The sequence below is a fragment of the Cydia splendana genome, chromosome 5, assembly GCF_910591565.1.
Source record: "Cydia splendana chromosome 5, ilCydSple1.2, whole genome shotgun sequence".
In the NCBI taxonomy this organism is placed as follows: Eukaryota; Metazoa; Arthropoda; class Insecta; order Lepidoptera; family Tortricidae; genus Cydia; species Cydia splendana.
In genome coordinates, this window is record NC_085964.1 from 3,478,640 (window position 1) to 3,505,074 (window position 26,435).

General features: G+C 36.2%; 1 protein-coding gene across 2 annotated transcripts in view; it reads left to right on the forward strand.

The window, feature by feature from the left end:
- Positions 1–26,435, forward strand: part of LOC134790442 (leucine-rich repeat neuronal protein 1-like) — a 341,152-nt gene that overhangs the window by 182,576 nt on the left and 132,141 nt on the right. For both annotated transcript variants that reach the window (XM_063761247.1, XM_063761246.1), the window contains exon 4: positions 9,667–9,714. In XM_063761247.1, coding sequence (XP_063617317.1) covers positions 9,667–9,714 — 48 coding nt within the window. The remainder of the gene's footprint in view (positions 1–9,666; positions 9,715–26,435) is intronic.

The window sequence follows — 26,435 nt, forward strand, 5'->3', positions numbered from 1 at the left end:
GAATAGAGTAGTACCTAAATAACGTTTTTCATCTGACGACTTCTGTATTTATTCGGTTTATTTAGTACGCGTATCTAATGAATTCGATTTTAGTTAATTTACATTTAAATACGTCACATATGACATGAACAGACAAGGAGAGTAAGATAAAATATATTGTTTCTCTTCCTTCTTTCAATGGAACTTTTTTAGAGTTTCTCTTCCTCAAAGGAGGCTAGTGGTTAACACGAAACTTAAAATACTCTCATTTGCATCTTTAAAAAAAAACAGGATGGGTCACTGACCTGTCCCAGTAAAGTGAGGTAGTGTGCGTGAAGTGTGCTTGTGTGTGAAATGGGGTAATTTGACAGAATCTGAAAATTTTCCTCGGGCATACCTCGCCTTAAAGTAATGATCGGTATTTTAAAACCTTTATATCATTAATTTATAAATGTACCGTAATTTGTATGTAAACTGTAAGTTACAGCAACGAAACACTTTTCTAAAAGTGTAATAAAAACTAAACGGAGAACATTCACTACGTGTAATTTAAAAACAACTTTGTTGCCGATGTTTTGAGAAAACATTGTATTTCACGTGCATTTCATTTTGATGCTTTTTTATTAAGAATAAATAACAGAATCTAGACAATCTAGTTGCTGTTTCAAACAAATGGAACAAAACAAATCAACATTATTTCTTACACACCCTACATTAGTTTGAGATATTTGTATATTTTTTGACTGATTCGGCTTTCTGGACGGCTAACGCCAAAATCAAAATTCGATATAGTCCATCTCCATTTCACTTGCTTTAATTCAGCAAAATGGCCGCAGATATACAATTTTAAAATTTAGATTTTTCTGTTGAGGGAGGCAATGTCAAAAGATACTTAAGACTTATACGCTGTATCTTAAGGTATTTAAATAAAAGTAAACAAAATCTACCCTCGAATGGCTCGTTAAGCCAGTTGAGGGTAGATGAAAACATAACACGATGAAATAATGTAGGTTAAAGTCAGGTCGTTCAACTGATCCAGGCGGTTTTGTAATTGGTCGGTTAGCCAATAAATGTTATAACTACCCGAAAATGTACAAATTGCTTGTTTACTTTTATTTAAATACCTAAAGATACAGACTATCCCCCTTATTCATAAACGTTTACTAAAGTTGACAAGCCGATAATAATCGTTTGTCCCTTTCCATCATACCAATACGTCGGAAAGGGACAAACGATTATTATCGGCTTGTCAACTTTAGTAAACGTTTATGAATAAGGGGGTATAAATTTTCCCACATCACGTTTTTACCATCTCTCTATTTTGTATCAGTCTGCGTCTCGTCCTTGGGCAAACAATTTTATTACACCAACAATTCATAAAGTTCTATTTAGTATTCGGATGTCGCAGCACTTATTCAATTCTCGCATAAGAACATTCCAACAACGAAGTGCGTCCGTAGGCGCGACACGATTCCCAAAAAATACATTACACAGGAATTTCATTCCAACGATTGACTACGTCAATAAAGGAAAGGAAAAAAATATTATGCAAAGAACTCAGTGAAATAAACTGGAGTGAAACGCCCGAGTGAATATTCCTCTCGGAAATGTTCCGTTATTTTGATTTAGCCCCGGTATCAGTTCCCTCACCTGCCCTGACACTTTTAATAAAGTAACATTTCCTGGCGCCCTCGCTATATTAAAGTGAGAAACGCAGTGTCCCATTATTATTGACCCGAATTATGGTATAGTCTAGACTTCTAGAGGCCAACAATGAAAATTCGATTGTAGATTCTATCGCTCGAATATGCAAGAGTGATAGAGAGGCAGATAACGACATTTCGATTTTCGCGGTAGGCCCTCAAGTTGGAAAATCATCGCCGCTACCAATATCTGACTTGACGTTAGTTCACTTAGTAATACAAGTAAATGTATGATTATACAGTGACTAAAATCATAAAAATATTCGAAACCCTGAACATCAACACAAATCTATAATAATAAAAAAACATACAACCGAATTGATAACCTCCTCCTTTTGAGATTTGGAAGTCGGTTAAAAAACATCGATTTGTCCCGCTTACTTGCGACCACACGACACCACCTTGACATCGCCTCCACATCGTCACGACACCAAAAAAAAATTTGAGGAGTTAATTTAGCTTGGATTTGTTTTCCACTTAAATTCTTATTTGCTAATGAACGCACTGAAATTCCTGTTATTTACTCATTAAAATATTGTCATTCTGATTTTAATACTTGCCTTCACTCGCAAGTGTCATATTTCAGTCGCGCCACTTAAGATGGCGGCACGTCGCGTTCGCTAAAATTTTATGCATTACCTATCTCCCGACGAATTCTGAGCTGTCTGGTACAGGCTGTCGAAATATCACTACAAACCCAGATGCCAAGGAATAATAATCTTTATTTCAATGTTATAAGAAAGCATGTTGTTGTGAATCAAGTCTGTAAGGATAACTGATCAATTACAGTCAATAGCTATGAAAGTAGGTAACATTTATATTGAATGGATTTACATAATGTACCTAGTTTAACTGCTATTGAGTGTATTTGCCAACTATCTTATTTGTCAGGGCAATGAAGTATTTACCCAACATATCGCGCATTGAGTTGGCACGATGTTAAAGCCTGAAGGGATTGTGCATTGACGATTTACAATCCACCATCTAGCTTTCCTAAAGCCTTATGACTTATGACAATGTCTATGGAATTTGGATCTTATCTGCTCGGATCAGAGCAGTGTTTTGTGTCTTATAGTTGATAAAATACGATGTTGTGAGAGTAATTGTTGGAATTGAAATCCGAATTGAAGCGACGCGTTGAGATTAATGACCGTTGAAGAAGCAAATAGGATTTTGGACGCGACAAGAGCTTTACTCTGACGAAGATACCCATTGTTGTACAACGAGGCGGCCTCTAAATTACTATGATAAACTGTTATTCTATCAGAATTAAAGCTTTGTTTTCGGCACCAGTGACACTGTGTCAATATTTTAATCAATTATTCCTCGCTATGAATTCATTATTGTATTAAAATTATTACCAATAAACATTGTGTAGCTGAGAAATGTTAAATAAATATCGATATCTATTTTTTATTAAGCTGGTGCGTCCGCCAGCTACATAACAAATTTTTAAATTAAAAAAAAAAGGAAAAAGTCATCGCGTCGGTCGAGATTGGAACCTAACAAGATCAGTACCTAATGTCACAGATTTAAAATAAATAACGTAAAGGTATTCATTTAATTGTTGCTAACACTACCTCAGTTAAACGGCAATCCATCCATCGTATTTTCACGGAAACATACGAACGGGTCTTGCTATTTCAGTCAGTCTCGGTACAAAAAGTACTGCGGTTGACTGAAGTAGCATGACAAATACGAACGTGAAAATACGATGGAAAACAATTATGCACTTCACCTGTCGGTACTATTATTACTAGCACTAGCTCTAATGGGAACACACCTCGTAATAACAGTCTGTCGCTTCACGTCACTGTGGAACGCACCTCAAACATTTATTTAAGCTCGCCGTTGACATCGTTAGGAGTAATTAGAAAATACCTTCAACTTTCTTAGCGGGGCTATTAATAACTAGCTGCTTTGTCTACTGACATTGAAATAGAATGTTCGTGAGATATTTGTCATTTCTTAGAGATGTTTGACGTTCGTTCGAGCTTTCCTACTTGCTACACTTATCGCGTCGAATGATGGTCCCTGTGACAGTTCAAGTCTCTTTTTAATTTCAAAACAAATAAAATAATAAAGTATAAAAATTATTAAAGAAATATGTTTTGACCGTATCATTAGTACTTAAATGCTACATTTATAACTAAACTATAAGTGTGCTAAACTTCCATAAAATGACCAAAAACAAACTTCCATAAAGTGACAGCTACCCTATATAAAAATGAACTGACCATCATTCTACGCTACAGGTATATTAGTTATACCTAGGGCTTGCAATATCGGATGGTTTTCAATTCCGGAACTGATTTTCGATATTGGAGTCCAATTCCGGAATTCCGGAACTGGTTCCGGAATTAGGGTTTATCATATTTTTATTCGATTTTTTAGTAAAAAAACAACAAAATATGTGAAATTCTGATACTTTACGTTTATTAAAGTTAGTAATGTTTAAGAAAAATTTAATTTGAAGTAGGTACGTTTTTTTTACCACCCATTATACCAACTTATTAAAATGGTTACAATTATTCACTTCTATGATACGGGGTATTTATTTGGGGAAACTAGTTGCTAGCAAACCATTCGATGCATAATTTTATAAAATAGTTAAATATAATAGCTTCCTACTCTTCCTAACCTAGTAGGTAGTGGTGTTGTTTAAGAAGTTGGAGGTCTAAGTTTGGCTTTTTCCTTCCTAGTTCCTAATTATGATTCAGGATATCATATATTATATATTATCACTTCTACAGGATTCGAAATCGTTAATAGAGAAAACCACTTTCTCTCTGAATTCAAGATAAAAAGTCCAAATATTTTTAAATTTCAATTCTACAAATTCGCTTATGTAGGATTCAGACTATTCTGAATATTCTAAGTAAATCGCTCTGAGCCTATATTGTCCCACTGCTTTAGCAAACGGAAAAGTAAAATACATATACCTATACTATAGGTAGTTCACTGAATGATTAAGAAGCACTAATAACGACAAAAAACACCCGTACAGTGTAGTTTCTTAACAATTTTTAATAATAAATGTATTAAAACGTACAAAAAGTACTTAAATCTAATTCCGGAATTTTCGATATTGAGTGGTATCAATTCCGGAATTGTAATATCGGAAAATTTGTCCGAGATTCCGGAATTTCGAAATTCCGGAATTCCGGAATGCAAGCCCTAGTTATACCTTGGGTATATTATTCGAAATGGCTGCTTTTGTATCTATCAAAAACTGTAGGTAATCGAAAACTTTTCGATGATCATTTGATTATTGATTTTATAGTCTGGCTGGTCGACAAGTTTTATCAAACAGTAGAATAAAAAACTATATTGATTCTTTTTAGGGTTAGCTATAATATAAAACTAGCATAAGAAAAAATATAAGTAGTAGAGTTATGGTTCTCTTCTGCTGACATTCTCGACTGATAAACTCTTGCCAAACTATATATTCAGATCGTATAGTTCGTGCTGAAGCGAAACATAATTGCAACGCACTAATAAACATATTAGATTAGATGGATCAAAATCAAAAATCAAAATCAAAATCAAAATCTTTATCTTTATTTGCTAGAATATGGTAACAAGGTAAGATCTTATGGTTAAGTTGTCCATGCATATTCAACCTGCATGCAGGCGTGCAAATTATTTACAGTTTTTTATTATTATTTAATATGTCATTACAAATTCTAAACTAAAAATATAATATTAAAATGTCAAACAACTACATACAAAATAATGGATTAAAATAATATCTAAATTACTAACAATTACAATTTCACTATTAATTATCGAAATGTCATGTGTCAAATACTCTTTAATGCTATAAAAACATTTGTCTAGTAGCCATTTTGATAATTTAGTTTTACATGAGGTATTATTTTCTAATATTATGTGTTCCGGCAGGTTATTATAAAGGACTATACACATGTTGTAGCAGTTTTTTTTGTAAACGGCTGTTTGGCAGGAAGGCTGATGTAACAGGTTTTGATATTGTGCTCGTGTATGTCTTGTACTAAAATCGCAACGATTGACAAAATGACAGGGGTTGTTCCTAACGTGGAGACATGCGTCTCTGATATAGACACACGGAAGTGGAAGAATATTAAATTTCTTAAATAGAGGTCTGCAACTCTCTAGAAACCACGCGTTGTCTATCGCCCTTATGCATCGTTTTTGGATTCTAAATGCCCGGTCGGAGTCCACGAAATTTCCCCATAACAGTAATCCATAGTTCAAGACTGAGGAAACGTAACCATGATATGATGTTAGGGCAACTGACACAGTTTGCCTTAATTTTTTGAGCGCAAAGATAAATCGGTCTAGCTTTTTGCAAACTTGATCAACGTGAATTTTCCAATTTAAATGAGTATCGATATTAAAACCCAGAAACGTAACCGTATCGACCATCTCAATAGTTAAATTATCATATTTAATTTGTACGGGCAATGGATTTGAATTATAAGAACAGAAATTCATGGCTTGAGTTTTAGTTATATTAATTTTAAGATTGTTCAGTTCTAACCATTGAATCGCATCTGCTAACGTATTGTTCGCTGTTGATTCAAGACTGGTGTGATCGCCTTTTATTATAAGAGTAGTGTCATCCGCGAAAATAATGCAATCTTGTTTTATGGACTTTGGGAAATCATTAATTGCGATTAAGAATAGCAGTGGTCCGAGAATGCTTCCTTGAGGGACACCAGTTTTGTTCATCAATAAACAAACAAACAAACAAAATTTACTTTATTCATGTAGGCCTAGCAACAAGTTCTTATGAATCGTAATTAATCTTAATCTAATTATCAGAGCAATTTATTGATGTTAATATTATTCCATAATACAATTGGAATTATACATATCAAATTTAACACTAAAAATTTCACAAAAGGATCGTCAAACATTAAAAAGATTGTATAAAAAAATACTAGTCTAGAATTTCTAGAATAAAATCTAAATGTCAAAAAAAAAGCATAAGTGACAAAAGAAGTAGATAGTATTACATCGGAATATCCATTTCCTCATCAATAATCAAATATACCTAATAAATAAATAATCATTTCGAATAACAATTAATCCCAATACATCGGACCTATATTTTTTCTTTATAATATATTGCGTTCTTCCCTTTAAATAACTTTCTATCCATTCAAACGCTTTACCTCTTATTCCGTATGTTTCTAATTTTTTTGTAAGTATTGAATGGTCGACAAAATCGAAGGCTTTACTTAGATCTAGAAAAAGAGCCATTATTGGTTGTTTGCTATTTAAACACTCTGTAACAGTTTTTACTAAATTGTAACTGCTCATGCTTTTATTATAATTTTTTTTATAGTAATACCTATTATAATTGGCGGGGATTAGATTAAAACAAGCAGAATACAGCCGCTGCATTCATATCAGTGCATTCATCTCCCATAAACTCTAAATCCAATAACAATGCGGCCAAAAAACAAAGAGCTTTTTATCTATTAAAAGCAACCCGCGAACACGTCTAAGCTCGTGTGTCCACACGGTACGACAAAAGGAGGCCGATTCTAATTTGACAATTTGATATGAAAACCATGTACATCTGAAAAAAAAAGCCCAACACATAGAGTAATCAAAAAAAAACTAAATTGAAGTAATTAAGAAATACATTTTGATCAATATCCTAAAACCGATTTTGGTATCACAAACCGACCTGTTGGCCGGGGTAACACATAATTCCCAACCCCAATTTTCGTATAAGTAGCTACAAAATATTATGTTACTGTTATAGAAACATTTCTTTCAGTGTAATTTTTATACGAAATTCAGTATAATGTTGATACGAAAATCACTCATTTTCAACGACGTCGTAAGGGTAACATTCCATTTCTGACCGCAGCTGCACTACTAGTATGAACACGTCGGTGTTATTGTCAATTTCCATAGTAAAATGAATGGTACTGCTGCTGTTGTTGGAAATGGACTGTCACCTTAACAGTAATGCAGCTGCAATTGATATCCGAACGTCAACTTAACACTAATTGGTGCTCGCGGTCTATAAATAGATGAAAACTTAATCAAACTGTTAAAAACAGAATCTACCTTCAGGGCCAAAAAGGACAAAAAGGTGTCCACGCGTCCGCGATGCGGGACCGTCCTGAATTATGGCCCCGATCTCGCTGGATAATTTATTTAAAACAGTTCCGTCCACGGTGCACAAACTGGATTTATTTTAATTTAAACTCATTAGTTTGTTTTGTTTTGTAAAGATAACGCTTTGTGTGTAATATTTATGTTGTTTTAAGTTTTGTTTTTACTTTTAACTTTTGTTTTTATGTTGGACGTAGGGTTGACAACATTTTGTGAATGCCAAGAGCAAACTAACAGGATGCTTTTAAGGATGATTCACGCTAGACCGGGCCAGGGCCAGGCCGGAGCTTCCGGCGCTTCGTTTTCTATGGAAAGCACTACGTTATCACCGATCAACCGTCATAGAAAATGACATGTCGGACGCCCCGGCAGGAGCTCGGCCCGGTCTAGCGTGAGTCATCCTTTAACCTGATGGATAACCAGCCTAGCCAGCTAGCCATAACCAGGCGTGGCGCACACCGGGATTTCGTCGCTTTGCTACAGGTAGCTAAAAGTACATCCGTTGGGCCCCAATTTTGGGGTTTGCTATAAGCCGCGCGTGGCGCTGTCGCCACCTAGCGACCATATCTATGCTGATCGTAACAGACGCGTTTTGTTAGAGAGTGAGTCTACTGTACCTAGTACTATTATTTATTCTGTGCCATAACTTTATAATATTTGGCGACATTATACATATACATTTTATAATTGAACTACACAAAAACAAAAAAATACTTCACGGTTAAATTTCTCCTTGTAAGTTATGAATCTCTCCTGCACCAAACATATTTGTCTCTGTTTGACCCAATGGTTGACTGGTAGAGAATGCCCTCAGGCTATAAGTCCACCATTTGTACTTATTTATTTATTTGTGGAATATAGTGTAAATAAATAAACTATAGAACCTAACCGCAATTTGAGATAGGGAGAAGTACCAATTTACTAACCATCTGCTTACCAATCGAATTTGATACTGGGTTAACTGTTTAACTGGTTAACCCAGGTTAGTGGGATGGTGCAAGTGGCGCTAAGAGTCTTAAGATGAAAACAATACAGAACTTGAAATATTACAATGTTACATCGCCTTCGCACCCAGCGTAAGATTAATAAGCTTCCCATCTCACTCCTAAATAAATTGCAGTCGTGCCCCAGATGTTCAAAGGCGCAGCATCCCGTCTCACTCTATCCACTTAAGAGCAGGTGTGTAAGATATATTAAGTATGTTAGTGGGCATCAGGTGTGAGTTCCGGTCATTGACCTGACTACCTTCGACCCTTGACAAATTCTATCTGTGATGTGGATGTCACTTATATAAATTGGTATAACGTAACGGATTTTTCCGGACAGTTACTTTTTTAAATTAGACCTTGTTTGGAAAGCCGGAAATGATAATACTGAATTTGCATTTCAGAATATTTTTCCTTGTTTTTGGATAAGTTAGCCGTTTGTGAAATAAATTATGAATATTTTTTGAGCCAGAGATGGGTCATACTTGGCCTCAATTTTTATTTGTTCCTCAAATGTATTTAAATGAGCAATAAAATTTACTACAATATTTGACTTACATGTTTTTCCTATTACACATTGTGGAATTCCTAGGAATCCTAAGCATATTGTAAATCGTGTAAATATTTGTCTCTTTCCCTGAGCCGACGGAGCCCCGCGTAGCGCTACGCGATGCTCCTATTTCTGGTCAGTTTGCCCTTCAGGCATCTGAATCAACCTAACGAACCTATGCTACCTATAGTACCTATATATTTTGGTTTAAAGTGACTACCGTCAAAACATTACACAGGAACATTACGATCTGCCTGATCTTACGATCGGCCGCCGACATACACACTTTACGAAATGCAAAACGTAACAAATACATTTTCTTCTTTCGCAGAGGACGGGCGAACTACATGTGAACGATAAACAGCAAACGGCTGGCACGGTAAGTCCATGTTAAAGCTGTCTCCACATTGGATGTTGAATATGTGGACCCGCAAACCGCTCTGGTGTGACATCTATAGGGTGTTATTTCAACCCTTAGTCGAGGTTAAGTTAAACCTATACATATTTAAGTCCAAATGGCTTCCCCTCTGGGTTGGAAGGTCAGAATTATCTGGCAGTCGGTTTCGTAATACTTGTGCCTACTTCAATTCTGGGGATTAGTTGTCAAGCGGACCCCAGGCTCCCATGAGCCGTGGCAAAATGCCGGGATAACGCGAGGAAGTAGGAAGGATTTAAGTCGAAATGGCAATCGCGAAAATATTTTTTTTTTTTGTAAATAAATATTTTGACTGATCGGACGACGATCTTTGGAGAGCCAATTTTAGTCCCATAGTAAAAAATACTCAGTATGACCTTTATTTACCTCGCAAAATAAGGCTTTGAATAAACACCCGTATACATGCATAATAGCGCTGGCTCGGTCACACACCGGATCGGCATACGGATCCGCATGTGTGCTAAATAACGTAAGTCCACGTTAAAGCCTCGATCCCGAGTTCCGTTTAACGGAACGGTGCCATCGACTCACTCGCGACAGCCGAGAAATATATCGAGTTGGAATATGCTGGCGAATTTACGAAGAAATGGCTTGGTGAATACATTACTTTTACTGGATAAAAAGTTTAGTCTAAGGTAAAGTCCGGTCCATACTTTAAGAAATCTGGACTTTAAAGTCTCGTTTAAAAACCTGATTGAATTCACAAATAGTCCTGTCAGTTTTTTCAAAGGACAGGGATGTCAACTCAATGTCAACTGAAGGCTAATATTTTATGAGATTTTGAATCAAATTCCTCGCTGTAACAGAAGATCTCGGACCTAAAAACTTAATACACTTCAATTGAAAAGAAAATTCCCACTGTATTCTGGCAAATAAATAATTTGTATTTTATGTTTGAAAATTCTGCGAAGAAAAGTTAGTCTTATTCAGAGTTAACTTCGTTAAAGCAAAAAGATACTTGTTATTTGTCAATTAAGCAAGAAACTTTATCCAGTTCCTTTCATGCTTTGTCTTGTTAAAAATGTTATCGTGTTCTAACGTTATAAAAGGTGTACAGAATTTCTTCGTGTCTTGTCATATAAGCGTTTTATATGTTCTTATCGCTCACGTAATCTGCACTGTCAGTTTGCAGAATAAAATGTGTATTTAAAAGACCCCTCTTGACCGCTTGATATATTCGTGTCATATGCCCGCTCTTTTCACGCAAATCTTTCGATCCCTTTGAGGAATCCTTTTTTTACTTTACGACTCGGGCCGCATTGTCTGTGAGTGCCACATAAAACTAGGATCTCCAATATCGCGCCATCTGCCGTCTGATCATCCCGAAAAATCACTCAGAAGGCGAATTACGGAATCTGTTTACTGCAAACGTCAGAAGGGGCATTACGCTGTCCGAATAGGCATTCTTTACAACTCCTATTGGAATGTTTCGCCTCCAACGCCAGACTAATTATTCGTCGCTTCCGTCCTTAGAAATTTCTCCGATCTTTTATTTTCCTATTTGTCCTAAAATGTCAATGACTTTTGAAGAGGGGTTTTTTCGCTTTGAAGGATACCGAGGAAAAACATAAATTAGGCCGTTCTTTGTTTCTTTGTATCAAAGGGAGGAAAGTTTTAAAATCTTGTTTAGTCTCATTACCGAGTTATCTGGGGCGTCTTCATAATGGAAATGATGCATCCGACGCACGCGCCGTGCGTATGATACGGTCGCCGGACACGATAATAAAACGTCTAAAACAAAGGGAATAAAAGAAAGCCTCGAATAATATTGGGTCCTCGACCGCCGGAACGGGCTTAAATTTTCGGGTTTTTCCTGGTTTTTCGGGCGAACTTTCGGGGCTTTCCTTCCTGACTTGGTAACGGACCTTTCGAAGTTCACGGCGCGGTTTCCCGTTGTCCTTTGTTTGAACTTATTATGAAGGAAGGATATTATGGAGGAAGAGAAACTGATCTGAAAGTTCGCATTGTCTTTGTTAAAGGTGCTTAAGTCTCGCCTAGGTGTCGTAGGTAGGAAAACAGGGCGTGCAAGGAAGAATTAGCCGGGAACAAAGGGGTTGTAGGCAAACAAGTTTGTGAAAGGCTGCTTAACTCTCAGCCCCCTTGAGAACATGTGGGGGGAGGCAAATGAGACGCCATCCAGAAAACATTATGCCACGTGCCGATGAAAATGCAGCAGAATTTCAGAGTTTCGCTTACAATTTACAGGCTTTTGAATGTGGAAGTGTTTAGAAACATTTTAAATGTCGTTTAGAGGACCGGCTTGCGTGGCGGCAATGATTATGTCTCGATTTACTCCTGCATTAAGCCCAGTCGGAAACATCACATTTATTTGACTCTTTATATACTTAGTTTTGTTTGTTTATTTATTAACCAACTTACACTATACAGCTTATACAGCCACGAGAGACGTTGTTTCTTGCTTACAGACGCTGCATAAATCATCTGACAAGATGTTAAAGGCCTCATGATGAACTTACACTAACAGATATACCTAACATATAAGTTATAGGTTATAATAAGTATATGCGTGTTTGTCTATACAATTTAATTAAATATAAAGATTTCCTTCTGAAGCATACAGAACCATACATATGGTGAAACGATTCAATCTGTTAACAAACTCAATAATCAACTTACTCTCAACTTTTATCTAACCACAGAAGCTTAAAAGCTTATAAAAAGCGGATTACAGACAAGCTTATTAGAATATTTGAAGCTCGGATTACAATAGGGGAACAACTCCATCTAATAACCAATAAGTTGTAGTTACACACGTACTATCCCTTTCTCCATTCTCTAGTTACACCGTATTAAAGATATCCCTTCCTACTTTAGAGCACGGTTAAAACAATAGAGACAGTACCTTGACTTTCAACTAGTCCATCCCTTCTATGCGAAAGTAATTCTGTCAGTCTGTCTGTTTGTTACCTCTTCACGCTTAAACTGCGGAACTGACAGAGCTGAAATTTATGGAAATGGAGATAATTTGAAGCCCGGGGAATAACATGGGGTACACTGATTTAAACTTTCACGATTATTAAACATTATCAAACTGCACAACGGGACTTAATCGCGTATTTAAGTTTTACCTCCGACGTTTCGAGGACGGCGTTGTCCCCGTGGTCTCGGAGAAGACTGGCTCAAGTTGACATCAACATATCTTTAATGTTAAACATTGCAATTTTAATCGGGACGAGGGTTTTAAGATCTCATCCACATGGAATCCAGTCATTAGTAAATGTAAGCGGAAACGAATATCGACAGTCGATAAATCGAATATCGTTAGTGTTGTGTGTCGACAGAGTGACATCCCTAGTGCGCAAAACGTTCAAACTGATAAACAAGACCAAGTGCGGGTAGTTCGAAAAACTCGCGCGGCTAGAAGATGTTGATGTCAACTTGAGCCAGTCTTCTCCGAGACCACGGGGACAACGCCGTCCTCGAAACGTCGGAGGTAAAACTTAAATACGCGATTAAGTCCCGTTGTGCAGTTTGATAACATGGGGTAGTTTTTATCAATCGTCATCCTCATTTTACACAGACGAAAGCTAATAATTTAATAAAACGTTACATCTGCCCATTTGGCAGGGGTTTATCTCAAACTAAATTGAGTTTTGCATAGGGGCGCCGCCGTCAATGACAGCTGGATCATTATGAAAAGTATTTAAACACAACTATGTTTGCTTAATCTCGGGCCCTGTTTATCACTAAGTAATAGCAATTTATGTCACTAAACATAAGATAACCTATACCTATAATACGCATATAAAGGGAGTATCCATATTTTGTGGTTACAGTGGCGAGACGTCTATAGATCTCGCTTCCCAACTATTCTATAAGGCAATCTCTATTTTACTCATTTAATTAAATTAATAGGATATCTAGTAACTAAAAATCTTGTGCCTTCCTTTTAAAATTGTACGAGACCACACACATTTGCAAATACCGTACCGTAATATTTACCAGAAAACGCGCATGTCTGCCGCCTGCTAAGTCGCTTTCAAAATCATTGACGCATTCAAAGTCAAGATACTGTACCAGGGTATACTTGGACTGCGTTCCACCCTTACGCAATTACATCAAAATATCATTTGATTCATGTTTGAACTTACACTTAGATTTGAATGTTAAACTGCGCTTTTAATTACTAGGGGAGATGAAAAGGCGACATTTATCACCTTTTCAATGCAGTTTACGTGTAAAATTATGTAAGATAAGTGCATGTTAACGAGTTTAAACATACCACATAATATACATATACGAGTAAGTAGGCATACTCGTAGGTAAGAGCATGTCTGGCACGCCATTTCAATAGGTAAGTACCTACATTTTTCCTGACGCGTATTAAATGAAAAAACGTGACCTCTTTTGAAAATACGAAAAATTGAATTCATGAGATACGGTGGGTGATCATATCTTGGAATACACTGTTACCTAATTCAATCCTTCCAGTGAGACTTGCGTTTTTGGTCAGACTTTTGACATTTTGCTAATCACCAACCAACGTTTTGCTAAGCTAACAAAAATAAATCCTACAATAAGTTTCGATTTTGACCCACCATCATCGACGTATTAGGTACCTATTAAAAATAGTGATCATGAAATTGGACATAAGGCAGGCCACTGACGAGCCTTCCAAATGGATGCCGTTATAATGGATTCATCCAAATAGACGGCATCCTAATATTAAATATTGTACGTTTTTGACATTCACTGACCGATTTTGCATTGAAGCCACGCTATTTGGACTGTTGGAAGGCTCGTCAGTGGCCACCTTAAGTCAAACCCGTCTGTTACTGCCCTCTCGATGTTTGGTTAGATTTGCATAAAACGTTTCGCCTATTTTAAAATTTCATGCAACATAATCATTAATCTTCTAACAATTAAAAAACAATAGATAAACCTTTCTTTTATCAGTCTGGTTCTTAATCTTAAAAGAGCTTTTCAGCCAAATACCCTGTAAGACCTTACGCCCTTTTAACCAGGTCAGGTAATTAAGTAGGTTAATATTTTAACGCCACCCCCATTTGTTAAGCACGGCTATCAATGACGGATGCGTGTAGATAACTGTGTGATGTTATTCATAATGCTAGGGGAACACGGGCGAGTGTAACGCTCAGGTGGACCAGTAAAAAAACGTTGTCCAATAAATTAAAAAAAAAAAAAAATATTTATACTTACAGGAACAAAAATAAAAAATAAAAACACAATAAGTATAATACGATTGTTGACTGTAGGTATGTAAAATAAATTATTTTACAGCATGCATGACATAAAGCTCTAGAAAATTATGGAAAAGAAAACCGCAGATATTTTTACATAATTTCTATTTAACAAATCGGAAAGAACTTAAAAGAGTACAAAAACGTCACTTTTGACACTTGTTTGACACTGACATATCCAATCCATATCTCCTTGTTCGAAGTAAGTTTACCGTGACGTCATGCGTGTTTATCATATAAATCGTTGCTTCATACTTGCTAATTGTAACGCGTACATAAGTCCATTCCTGATAGGACTAGACTTGCGGAACGAACGTCATAATCGCGGCAGTAATGCGGTTGCTAACGTTACTTCTTTTATCAAGGAAATAAACAGAGGGCCTACCGCGAACGACGTTCCATGTGTTTTCTCCCTGTCACACTTACGTACGAATTTACAAGTGCGACAGAGAGGCAACACGTCGAACGTGGTTCGCGGTAGGCCCTGATACATCGGCGGCAACGACGACGCCGCAACAGTATACCTAATACAGCTGCACTTGACATCCGAACGTCACCTTTAGGAATCTCGAGATCACGTTACATTGGCGTCCAATAATAATTGCCTGCACTGACGAAAACAATGGGAACACAAACTGGTATCGCCCGGTTATTTATTAGCCAGGTTGAGTTACTGGTTACCCAAGTGACCTGTGACATTAAACAAAGAAGCATCGTGTATTATTTGGGATTCGTCTCTTTGAAATTTTGAATATAAAAATAGTAAAAAAAAGTATCGTAAAACCATCTAACTATAGTCCAGTACCACAAATATGGTCTACGAGTTCAATATCAATACACCTTATAAAACAAAGTCCCCAACCGCCTAGTCTTTTCGATTCGCAATAAACTCAAAAACTACTGAACGGATTTTCATGCGGTTTTCATCTATCAATAGAGTGATTTAAGTGTATATTTATATGACCGTGCGAGAAGCGAACGAGCGCGGATAACTATAACTCTTTCTGTTGCGTGTTCCTCAGGGCCTGAAGTAATAAACCCGCAGATGCTTTGAACAATTTGACCATTGGTTTTCAGTATCCAAGTCGGTAACCTACTCTTTGCTTCCACTACTAGATAAGCCCAAATTTCTATGAAATCCATTAAAATTGCACCAAGTATACACACGCAGTATATCTACCCTTTCTAAGATAGCGCACACATACGTGTATATGCATTGTTTGCGGTACTAAGGCTCCCCTTTCATTAGGCTCCCCGCACGCGAATGTCAAACGGATCGTGTTCGAATGACCGAAGACGCTGGGGCGGCTCAAGTAGGGAAAACTTCAATTATAGACCTTATTTTGTAGTAATAAGGATCAATTTTCAGTTTGTCTTGAGGGATGTGGGTTTGCGGAGGAGGTACAAACTACAATAGTATTTAATTTAACCTATTAATTGCCGAGGGCGGAATATGGCGTTGAGTGGGTTAAAATATATTTGTATAGTTTTGTGTACTGCCTAAGAGCATGAAATTTAAATTGGCCTTTAAGATTAATGAGTTCTTTGCGCAAATATTGTTATTACTCTCTATTAATATTTAATATTAATACTGCCGTATTCGAAGTTCAAGATATTCACAAGAGACGACACGTACTAGATTCATTCTAGATACGTTATAGTTTAGATATCAACTAGTTCTTTTTTGCAGCGCAATTCGGGCAACCAATGTCACTTTTACGTTAGAAGAGTAAGATATCTATTAGATGTGAATTGGATCTCTAAGTCATATCCTGTGGAAATCGTTCAACAGTATCTCCAGAATCGCGCAAATGTCAAATTTAACAGGTTAGATCTTAAACATATCGTTATCGTACCTTGGTGATGTCTAAAAGATGTCTTGGATGTCTATTTCAAAATCCGAATCGGGCCCATATTCAAAATGCACGCAACGCATTCTTGCGAAATGTTGATTGAGAATTGAAAAAAAATCACTATATCGCATAAATGCATAAGTATTTTATATCAGACTTTTGCTTTCAGGTCGTCAAAATGTGTACGAAACGTACTTTCATTTTCTAAATGAAACTCAAACTGAGTGGATTGTACAGAATGCAAACCGTGACAATATCGGATTACAAAGTCACTTTAAATCAATCAATTACAAAAGAAACATGCTAAGAACTGTTTCATCGCTCTTTGTACCAACTTTTGTTTGACTTATCTTGTTACTGTTTGTTTTTACTTTCAGTTCATACCGTTCTGGGAAATTCATTCACTTCTAACATTAACCCACGTTAAAATAAAAGCTGTTATACGAACTTGACAATTGACGACGGTTATGAAATTACAGACAGAGTTAATTTTAGAATTTTGACATTTAAGTAAATTATTTTAGAAATCGTTTTTTTTAAGTTTCGGTCCCGAACACCTTCTATCTCTCTCCCTCGCACTTAATTTTGACGCATGCCAATAAAAATGCAGAGAGGGGTAGTCAAAGCTCAGGGGAACTCACATCTGTCGATGTGGCTTACTCTTCCTGGCTCCATTGTCTTGGTATACAGACTACTTGGCTCAATACAACCAGTTTATTATATGGCCTCGAGACTGGCAACCACTAAGCGTATAAAGTTAATGTTATACTGGTTAGCTTGCAAGCGATGAGAACATATGTGCTTCATGACAATAAGAGCGTAATTTTATAAAAAAAAGTCAATGGCGCTTACGTCCTTCTTTATACTGACTTGTACGAGGACTCCTCGGTGCTTCTGGTCGCCTAGTAGCTAGAGGTTAGTTAAGCGAGATACGAGGGGAAAAAGTGGATTATCGCCATTTTTTCAGCAATTTTGGTAGGTTTTAGAAAATCATAATAGAGGTAACACTCATATAAGAATATGCGTTCAGACAAGCAAAAATTGAAATTAATCAAATTTTTGAAGTAAAATTCAAAAACCAAAAATTTATTTCTGATTTTGTTTATTAATATTCATCATCATCATAGTCTACAAAAACTCGTCTTGTACCGTATTCTTATGCCGAAAAAGTAAAAAAGGGAAGAAATTAAAAAGCAAGCCTCATTAAAACCTTTGTAACACTGATACAGGGATCAGACCCAAGTCCTAATTACAATTCAACAAAGAGCGCCATCTACAAAAGTAAGGGGACAAATCCAAGGGGACCACAGGCCCCCTTTATACCCATGAGCCCTATGTAGCGTAATTCTGGGCCCGTATTTACTTTCCTCTCTCAAACGTAAGATAGGGGACGAGTTAAGTTCATGGTGATTGTCAAATATTTTCGGAAGACAAAGGAATAACAGCCCAATTAGTAAGTTTAAGAATGTAAAGCTTTCAAATTGAGAAACGAGTATTTGCTTTAAAACTCGTCTGTCATTTTTAAGCGACTATCAGTCTTGAAGCGTAAACGAAAAAAGAACGGTTAATTTTATTCGAAATTTATATTTGATAAACCGGCGAACTTCAAAAAGGGTCAAGTATTTTCGTCCGTTTCTTTTTCTATAAATACTGGCAACTTCGGTCTACGTTTTAAAACATTTAGTTTTATTCGAAATTCAAATTGAAATAACCAGCCAGCATAAAAAAGGGTCTTTGATCGGTTTGTTATTGTAACGTCAACACGTGTGTCGGCCGCCACACGTGCCCACCGGTACTTTAATCCATGACCATTTTTAACCCGTATTGCAATCGCATAAGTTCTACCAATACTCAATTAAATGTGTTGATGCTAGAACCGCTGCATGTAAACAGCGGTGAGCGGTTGAACTATAAAACACCCACCGATGCCCTGTATCAACATGCTACTAATTGAATTTAAGAATTCAAACATGGAACGTTGGCTGAATGGTCGCGAACCGTTCGAGAACTTTGAATAAGTCGTATCATTCAATTATGAAATTCTAAAATCAACCCAAATTGCTTGCGTTTAAAGTCTAATTTTTAACGAACATAAAATACTCACATGATATTATTGTGGTAGTTTTTCCGAATGTTGCAGTTTAAATTAACTTGCAAAGTGTTCTATATTCAGCAAATAGTTCTTTTATTGATAGCGATTGAATATTTTATCGTGGCCCGTATTATTTGTCGTAACAGAAAATATTTGCTATCATATGAATATTTTTTGTCCTTCGCAAATGTAGAGTTGTACTCGTATTCTTTTATTGTTCGTCTAGGCTAAGTCACCGCTATTTGAGACACGTCAATAATACAGACTGTAACCCCTCAATTACAAGCTTCAATTAGTAAATTTATGTTTTATCCCTGTCTTACAAATATATAAAGTCAATATGACAGATTAAGACAAAAGATTAATAGCGAATACATTACAGTCATGTAACGCGTATGTATAACGCCATTGTTTTTTTAGGGTTCCGTACCCAAAGGGTAAAACGGGACTCTATTACTAAGACTCCGCTGTCCGTCCGTCCGTCTGTCACCAGGCTGTATCTCACGAACCGTGATAGCTAGACAGTTGACATTTTCACAGATGATGTATTTCTGTACAACAAATACTAAAGAGTACGGAACCCTCGGTGGGTGAGTCCGACTCGCACTTGTCCGGTTTTATATGTCTCGTGCCGGGGTATTTTTGTAGATAGATAACTCCTTAGACATAGTACTATTTATAAACACGGTGCCGTTTAGTTTAGTGCCATCCCTGAGGTTGTAAAAAACTTGGATGGATTGTTTTAAAAAGCGCTTCCTCCAGCTATGATACAAAGTTGGAATGAATTATAGTTGATTTTTTTTAACTGACCGGATAGGATCATAGTTCTAAACGGTCAGCTTAAAAAATTGAACTATACCACAGAATAAATAATAGTACTGCCGTACAGAAAGGAAACTTCCTACAAAACCGAAGTTTGACAGCGGGTCAGGGTCGAATCATGCTATCCCTTTCTAATAAATGGCACTACCCCTTTCGGCTATTTAGGGTTGTCAAAATTCAAGTGATTATCTTATCTGTGGTCGTGCACGCAAAAGGAAGTCCAGTGGTGCCAACCCTAATAATTGCTCGGAGCAATGCTACGCCGAGCAGAGGCGAGTTTGGCCGAAGTCAGGAGTTTCGCACCCCTGACTATAAATACGTGTACTTTTATAGAAATATGAAAACTGCTAGTCTTTATTATTTACTTGTCTTTCTCGTTATTGACCTACTTAGGTCAAGAACGTCTCGAAAGAGATAATCAAATGGGCTCTTACCCGAGATAATATTAACTTAGAAGATGTGCCAGAACTAGTAATTAAATATGTTATTTATGTTCATTATTAATGGAGGCTACATTTGAGCAATATCCTTTTGACGTGGTTTCATTACAATGACTGATGATTCCAATATACTCTGATGTCAGAGTACGTTCGGATTGTCCTGTCAGTCGCCCGTGCGTCTCTCTCGCGTCAATACATCAACGGACTAATGTTAACGGACAGATGTCACAATAATAGGCCTCTAAGTGCCACTTGCACCATCCCACTAACCCGGGGTTAATCGGTTAAACCGTTAACTCGGTATCAAATTGTACTGGTAACCATGGTAACTCCAGCGGGCTCAGCACGGTTCCATTTTTATCGACTATCACTATGCGCGTCCCTTTCGCACTTACGTACTTGTTAGAACGTGACAGGCATGGTGACAAGGGATAAAAACGCGACCGTGCTAAGCCGCCAGGTTTAACCGTTTAACGCCGGGTTAGAAGGATGATGCAAGTGGCCCTAAGACGCGCGTATTTTTTTTTTTCATTTTTTTTTTTCCATTATTTTCTCAGTAGTTTTCTATAATTTATAGAATTCGTTAAGTACAGTCAACAACAGAGCTATGAATACAGGCAAAGTGCCAAAAATATGTATACACGACCTTAATGTACAGGCAATAAAGTACTGTATACATATTTTTTACACTTTGCCTGTATTCATAGCTCTGTTGTTGACTGTACATAAAAACTTAATTTTGACGAATGATAATTAAAAAATGAGAATATTGTTATATTATATTTAATATTTTCTGATTTAATTTTTTTTATTAAAATTCATAGAGTTACACCAAGAAAAGTCTGCAGTGATTTTGAAAAAAATGCGAAAATCGCTGCAGACTTTTCTTGGTGTCACTCTAGTACATTATCCTACTTATTTTTCATCGTTATAATAAATGTCGAGGCCAAATGACGCATCGATGAAATGATGACCGATATTCACCAATAAAAGACCTAATTTAAAAATATTGCGACAATCACAGCTGACAATAAAGGACTCAATTTACAATCCCAATCACTACAATGACATTGACGGGAATGGTGTCGGTGAATGAAATGAATGCATTCATTCATTCATTCAGCGATCGAATCGTTCAACATCTGGTCTTTGTTCTCATCTCGATTTTGATAACTCTTTTATATTACAATCTGGGGCGACCGTTATTTAATATAATAAGAAGTAGTCAATCTTATTATAATCTACATGTACATTTTGGCTTGCGGAACTAGAATTGTATAATAGGTATCCGTTAATGTTTTACATTGTTATAATAACAAGAAATTTAATATGATGAAATTGATGAATAGTTGAAATGATGACACAACTACATAGGTTACTATGGATTTTGGGCCGGGCCGGTTACACCAACTCCCGGTTATCATACTTATATTATACCTACTTACATGATTTTTTTTTAACTTTATGGTGTGTTCGGCAGTTTTACAACTGCTTTAAAGAGTGAAATCGGTCAAACAGCTCCGAACACACTTATTATTGATTAGTTATATATACTTATATAAAATGGATAATTAAACACATAAGATTTACAGTTTTATATTTACTTAGGTTACATCTCACGATCGTGAAGTTACAGGTTACGTCAACTTGCACACACAGCAATCAAACATAAAAACACATTCTTTAAAAAACAGAACGTCGCAAACGGATCTCGATCAGGCTATCAAGGAAGGCGAATGAAAATAAATATTGCGGTGCAAACTTATTTACTCACTTAAAGCCACTGTCGCCTCGACTTAGAACTTTATAAAGGGATGTTATTCTTAAAGCACATCTAGTGCTGGCGACTCAAACGCTCAGATAAATAAGAAATATAGTCACTCTCTAATAACATATAGTCTTTACGGATCTTAAAGTCACAGTCACTTTATCGAATGCTTTAAACTCCAGTGCTAGGTTAGTATTAAGAACACTTGGCTACTACCAGTACTTACGCCTGTAGGTTAGAATCGAGGTCTGACCATTGGACACATCGTAAACTAAACCAGGATTGCGAGGCCCCGAGATTCGTAAAGTCTGAACGTATTCGTAGGTCAAATATATTCTGGTTTTTCGATAATAAGCTCAGTAATAGGAATAATAGCCCCGAACTATTCGAGATAAGATAATGGCAAAGACAATTAAATTAAACGGGACTGAGGACAAACAGAGAATTCCCATTTGGTAAAGTATGGGGCTAGTTTTTTTAATGGCCGGCTCTGTGACTTCGTGTTATTTTGAGACAAATGGCATTTACTTTTATTCGAGACGGCAGACAATTCAAATAGTATTAAAAGTTTTAGAAGCCTAAGTTGTTGCTACTAAGTGAGTACTAAGTGAAGTGAATTCAATTGCTGTTTTAAGCTTTAATGGGAATGACTAAAAATTCGCAAAAATTGCTCTTTTTAGAAAGTAACGGAGAGAGAAGTTGTTTACTTCTTTGGATTTACATTTATCATCACAAATTCACAACGATATATGTTTTCAGCTACATATTTTGCTTGCCAGAATTATGTATTTATCGTATGTAAAGTAAGATTTATATCGGAGCAATTGGAAGTACATTTCTGAATAAAGAAAAACATGAACAAGTTACAAAACCTACTCGTATTATTTACACACAACGAAAGTGTCACATCAGGCATATGCGAAATTTATTACTTAAACAGTATTTATTTACCATTACTACCCAACTGACGCACTTACTGTAATACATTTCCAATAGCGCACACACACATTTATTTATGTGTTCATTCAGCGCGTGACTATAATCGAAGTATTTGTTTACTGAATTGACAGATCGTGCGAAAACTAACATTTTTCACACAATAGCAGCACGCGGTGACTTCGGGGTGAATGCGACCCCACGGGGGTGAAATCGATGCTATTATTACAAGAATTACTTCAATATCGCGTCACGTGCTTCTGAGAGTTGGGTGAATTTTAGAAATTGTGTTGTAAAATATTGTGTATTTGGTTCCATTTATTTTGCTTTCAATGACAATATTTAATCTTTTTACCGCCAAATACGTGTGATTACTCGTATGTCGACGGCAATAGGCCTGATGACAAATTTTGACAACCCTTTTAATATCGTCGGTACACTTGTATTAGTTCCGAAAAACACTATATTTCAGTTATACTCATAAGATTTAACATAGATAATTGCATTTTATTATAGCTAGTTTAAACTTCGCGCGAAAACGCCTCGCATGCCATTTGTGACGTCATTATTTAGTTGGTGGTAGGGTGGTAGACATTGTTTACATACTTACAGTTACGAATTTCCCTTGAATCCGAATGATATTGTTAATTCAGCACCATATATTACGATTAGGGATGATAAATACATTACAACAATTTATCACAATAACTCATTTTACACAAAAACTCTCACACGGTTGCAGTTTAAGATGAATTATTTAGATACATGTAAATTTTGAGTGAAAATCACCGAGCGCCGGTTTTACTTTTTAATTTTTCATTTTTTCTAATTACGACAGCCAACAAGGCAATGATAGTTCCATTCAGCCAAATAATTAAAAGTTTGTTGTTGAAATATCGTATTATTTAGCATTTTATTTAAATAATAACAAATAGATATCTATTTTATATCGTGTAATAATATTTATTGTACGTAATAAATGTTTAGTGGCGAAATAATATTTTTTTTGCACCTTTCGAACTCTTTGGTGAGGACGTATAGATTTCGGTCAATGAGGTTGTCTATGTTGCTCTAAGAAATATGTTATGGATTGATGACGTCACTGTTTGGAACGCTTCTGATTGGCGTTTCAGTAATAATGGCCGTTTGGAGAATTTTGCACTTTTATTTTATTGAATATCTTAATAATCCTTCAGTTTATACTGAGATTAGGCCATTTTTTAGAATCATATTAACATATATGTTTCTTTGAAACCATTATTTCCATGATTCTTTGTTACTTGCAACAGGCCTATTCGTGCCGCAGATATTACATCTATATATAGGCCATTAAATAGATGAAAGTTTCGGTAATATATGTATTATTTTACAATAGTTGTATAGGTATATGAAAGTTGCGAATCAGACTACGCGTCAAAAGTAGGTATGTAGATACCTAAAAACAGATTCGGCCGTACAATGAGATACGTCAAATACTAGATACTGACCGATATGAATTGGATATGTCAGTGTCAAACAAGTGTCAAAAGTGACGTTTTTGTTTGAAGAAACGTCAATTTTGACACTTGTTTGACACGGTTATATCCGATCCATATCGTTTCAATATCTAGTATTTGACGTATCTCATTGTTCGAATACGGCTGATTGTCTCTATTTGTAGAACAATTAATGAGACATATATTCTTGAACGCAAACTGTAGAGATATATCCCTATTTGGAAAAGTATTCCAGTGTGGCAGATGCTTTTGGCGAATTTCTTCCGCTACTATTAATGCTGACTGTACTTTTACTATTACGCACTCCTGTTTTAGCCATCTTCAAGGTTAGCTTATGGTTAAATAGATAGCAAATTGCTTTAAATATAGGCTACATTGCTTCAAGAACGAAAGGAAAAGCATGATATTATCTATCCTCGCATTGGATTTTTTAAAGTCCTAGTTTCAATTAACCATCAGTTAGTTCCGGTGCTAAGTGCTCGGTTTAACCCACGACTTAATTTATCTCTGCCGCAATTTATTCCCCGGATTAATGTAATGAAAGTCCCGGGCAGGTCTTGCTAATTGCCACTTCCAATTGTCTAAACAAAAATAAAAGGAGGCCTCAAGGCGAATTTATCTCCGAGCGGGTTAGGAAGTGATTACGAGTATCAACGTTTGATGAACGGCTAACCGGTGATCGAAAAATGGCCCTTTGTTTTTGAATTTGGAACGTTTATTCGAAAATTAGAATGTGTTATTATTTTTATCTACACACATATCATAAACTCTCTATGACGCCTTCAAAATCCGTAAATAATGGCCCACATTACGATAAACTGTTTTGTTACAGCAAATTTCTCATCTGTGAAAATGTCGTAATAGTTTCATTACTATATCAAAATCGATTTGGTAATGCATTCAAATTTCGAACGTCTCTGAAAAAAAAAAGCAATTTGATTTGACCCCTATTCTAATATCAGTCGAGATGACGTTTTATTCGAAATCAAATTACACACAATATTGCTTCAATATTGACAAATTCCGCATGTATAAGTATCGGACGATATGGTAATCGACCCCGACTCTAGTTTGTCTCTGAATTAAAAAAAAACGTGCGGATGCGTGACATGCGTGAAAAAAGTTTTCTTATGCCGCCATTTGACGTACAGTTTATATTTTAATTAATTTGTAAGTAAAAAATAATTTGTTTTGTTGTTTTTAAAGTAACTATAACAAAAGTTTCGTGTAAAATGTGTGATAAAGATATTTCGGAGACGCCAGCTCATATCCGCGAGTTCCGCCAGAGAGGAAAGTGCCTCAATGTCGGCTGTAATATGAGGTTAGTGAATATATCATAGAAAGTTTATAATATGTGTGTAGATAAAGCAGTGTATGTAACTGTACATAATTAGGCATTAAAACACTCGTGTGATACTATTATGAAACTCATTTCATTCGTTTCATAAACCCACACTCGTATTTTAATGCCTTTCATTATGTAGCAGTCACATAAACTACTATAAATTCACACCATTGTATAGGTACACTTATTGCAGCGAGATAAGGGCTGCGAATGGTCATTGGTTAATTCACTGTGTTGCTATTAATACAAATAATGTATTGATAGAAAGCTTTAGCGCCACTTGCACCATTTCACTAACCCGGATTAACCGGTTAAACCTGGAGTTACCATGGTTACCAGAACAATTTGACACTGGGTTAACGGTTTTACTGTTTAACCCCGGGTTAGTGGGATGGTGCAAGTGGCCCTAACTAATGATGAAACCGTCATCCTATAACATTAGATATCCTACAGTAAAAATAATATTCAAGACAGAATAATTCAAAAAAAAGATTCAAGTAGGTACCTAATAAATATATATATAGGTACCTACCTCTTTACAAACAAACATAGCTCTCAATAAATTACTCTCGCATCTTTCTCTGTCAGGTAAAAATAAAAATTTAATTATAAACTACTCTAGTACTCTCATCATCATCATCATTTCAGCCTATATACGTCCCACTGCTGGGCACAGGCCTCCTCTCATGC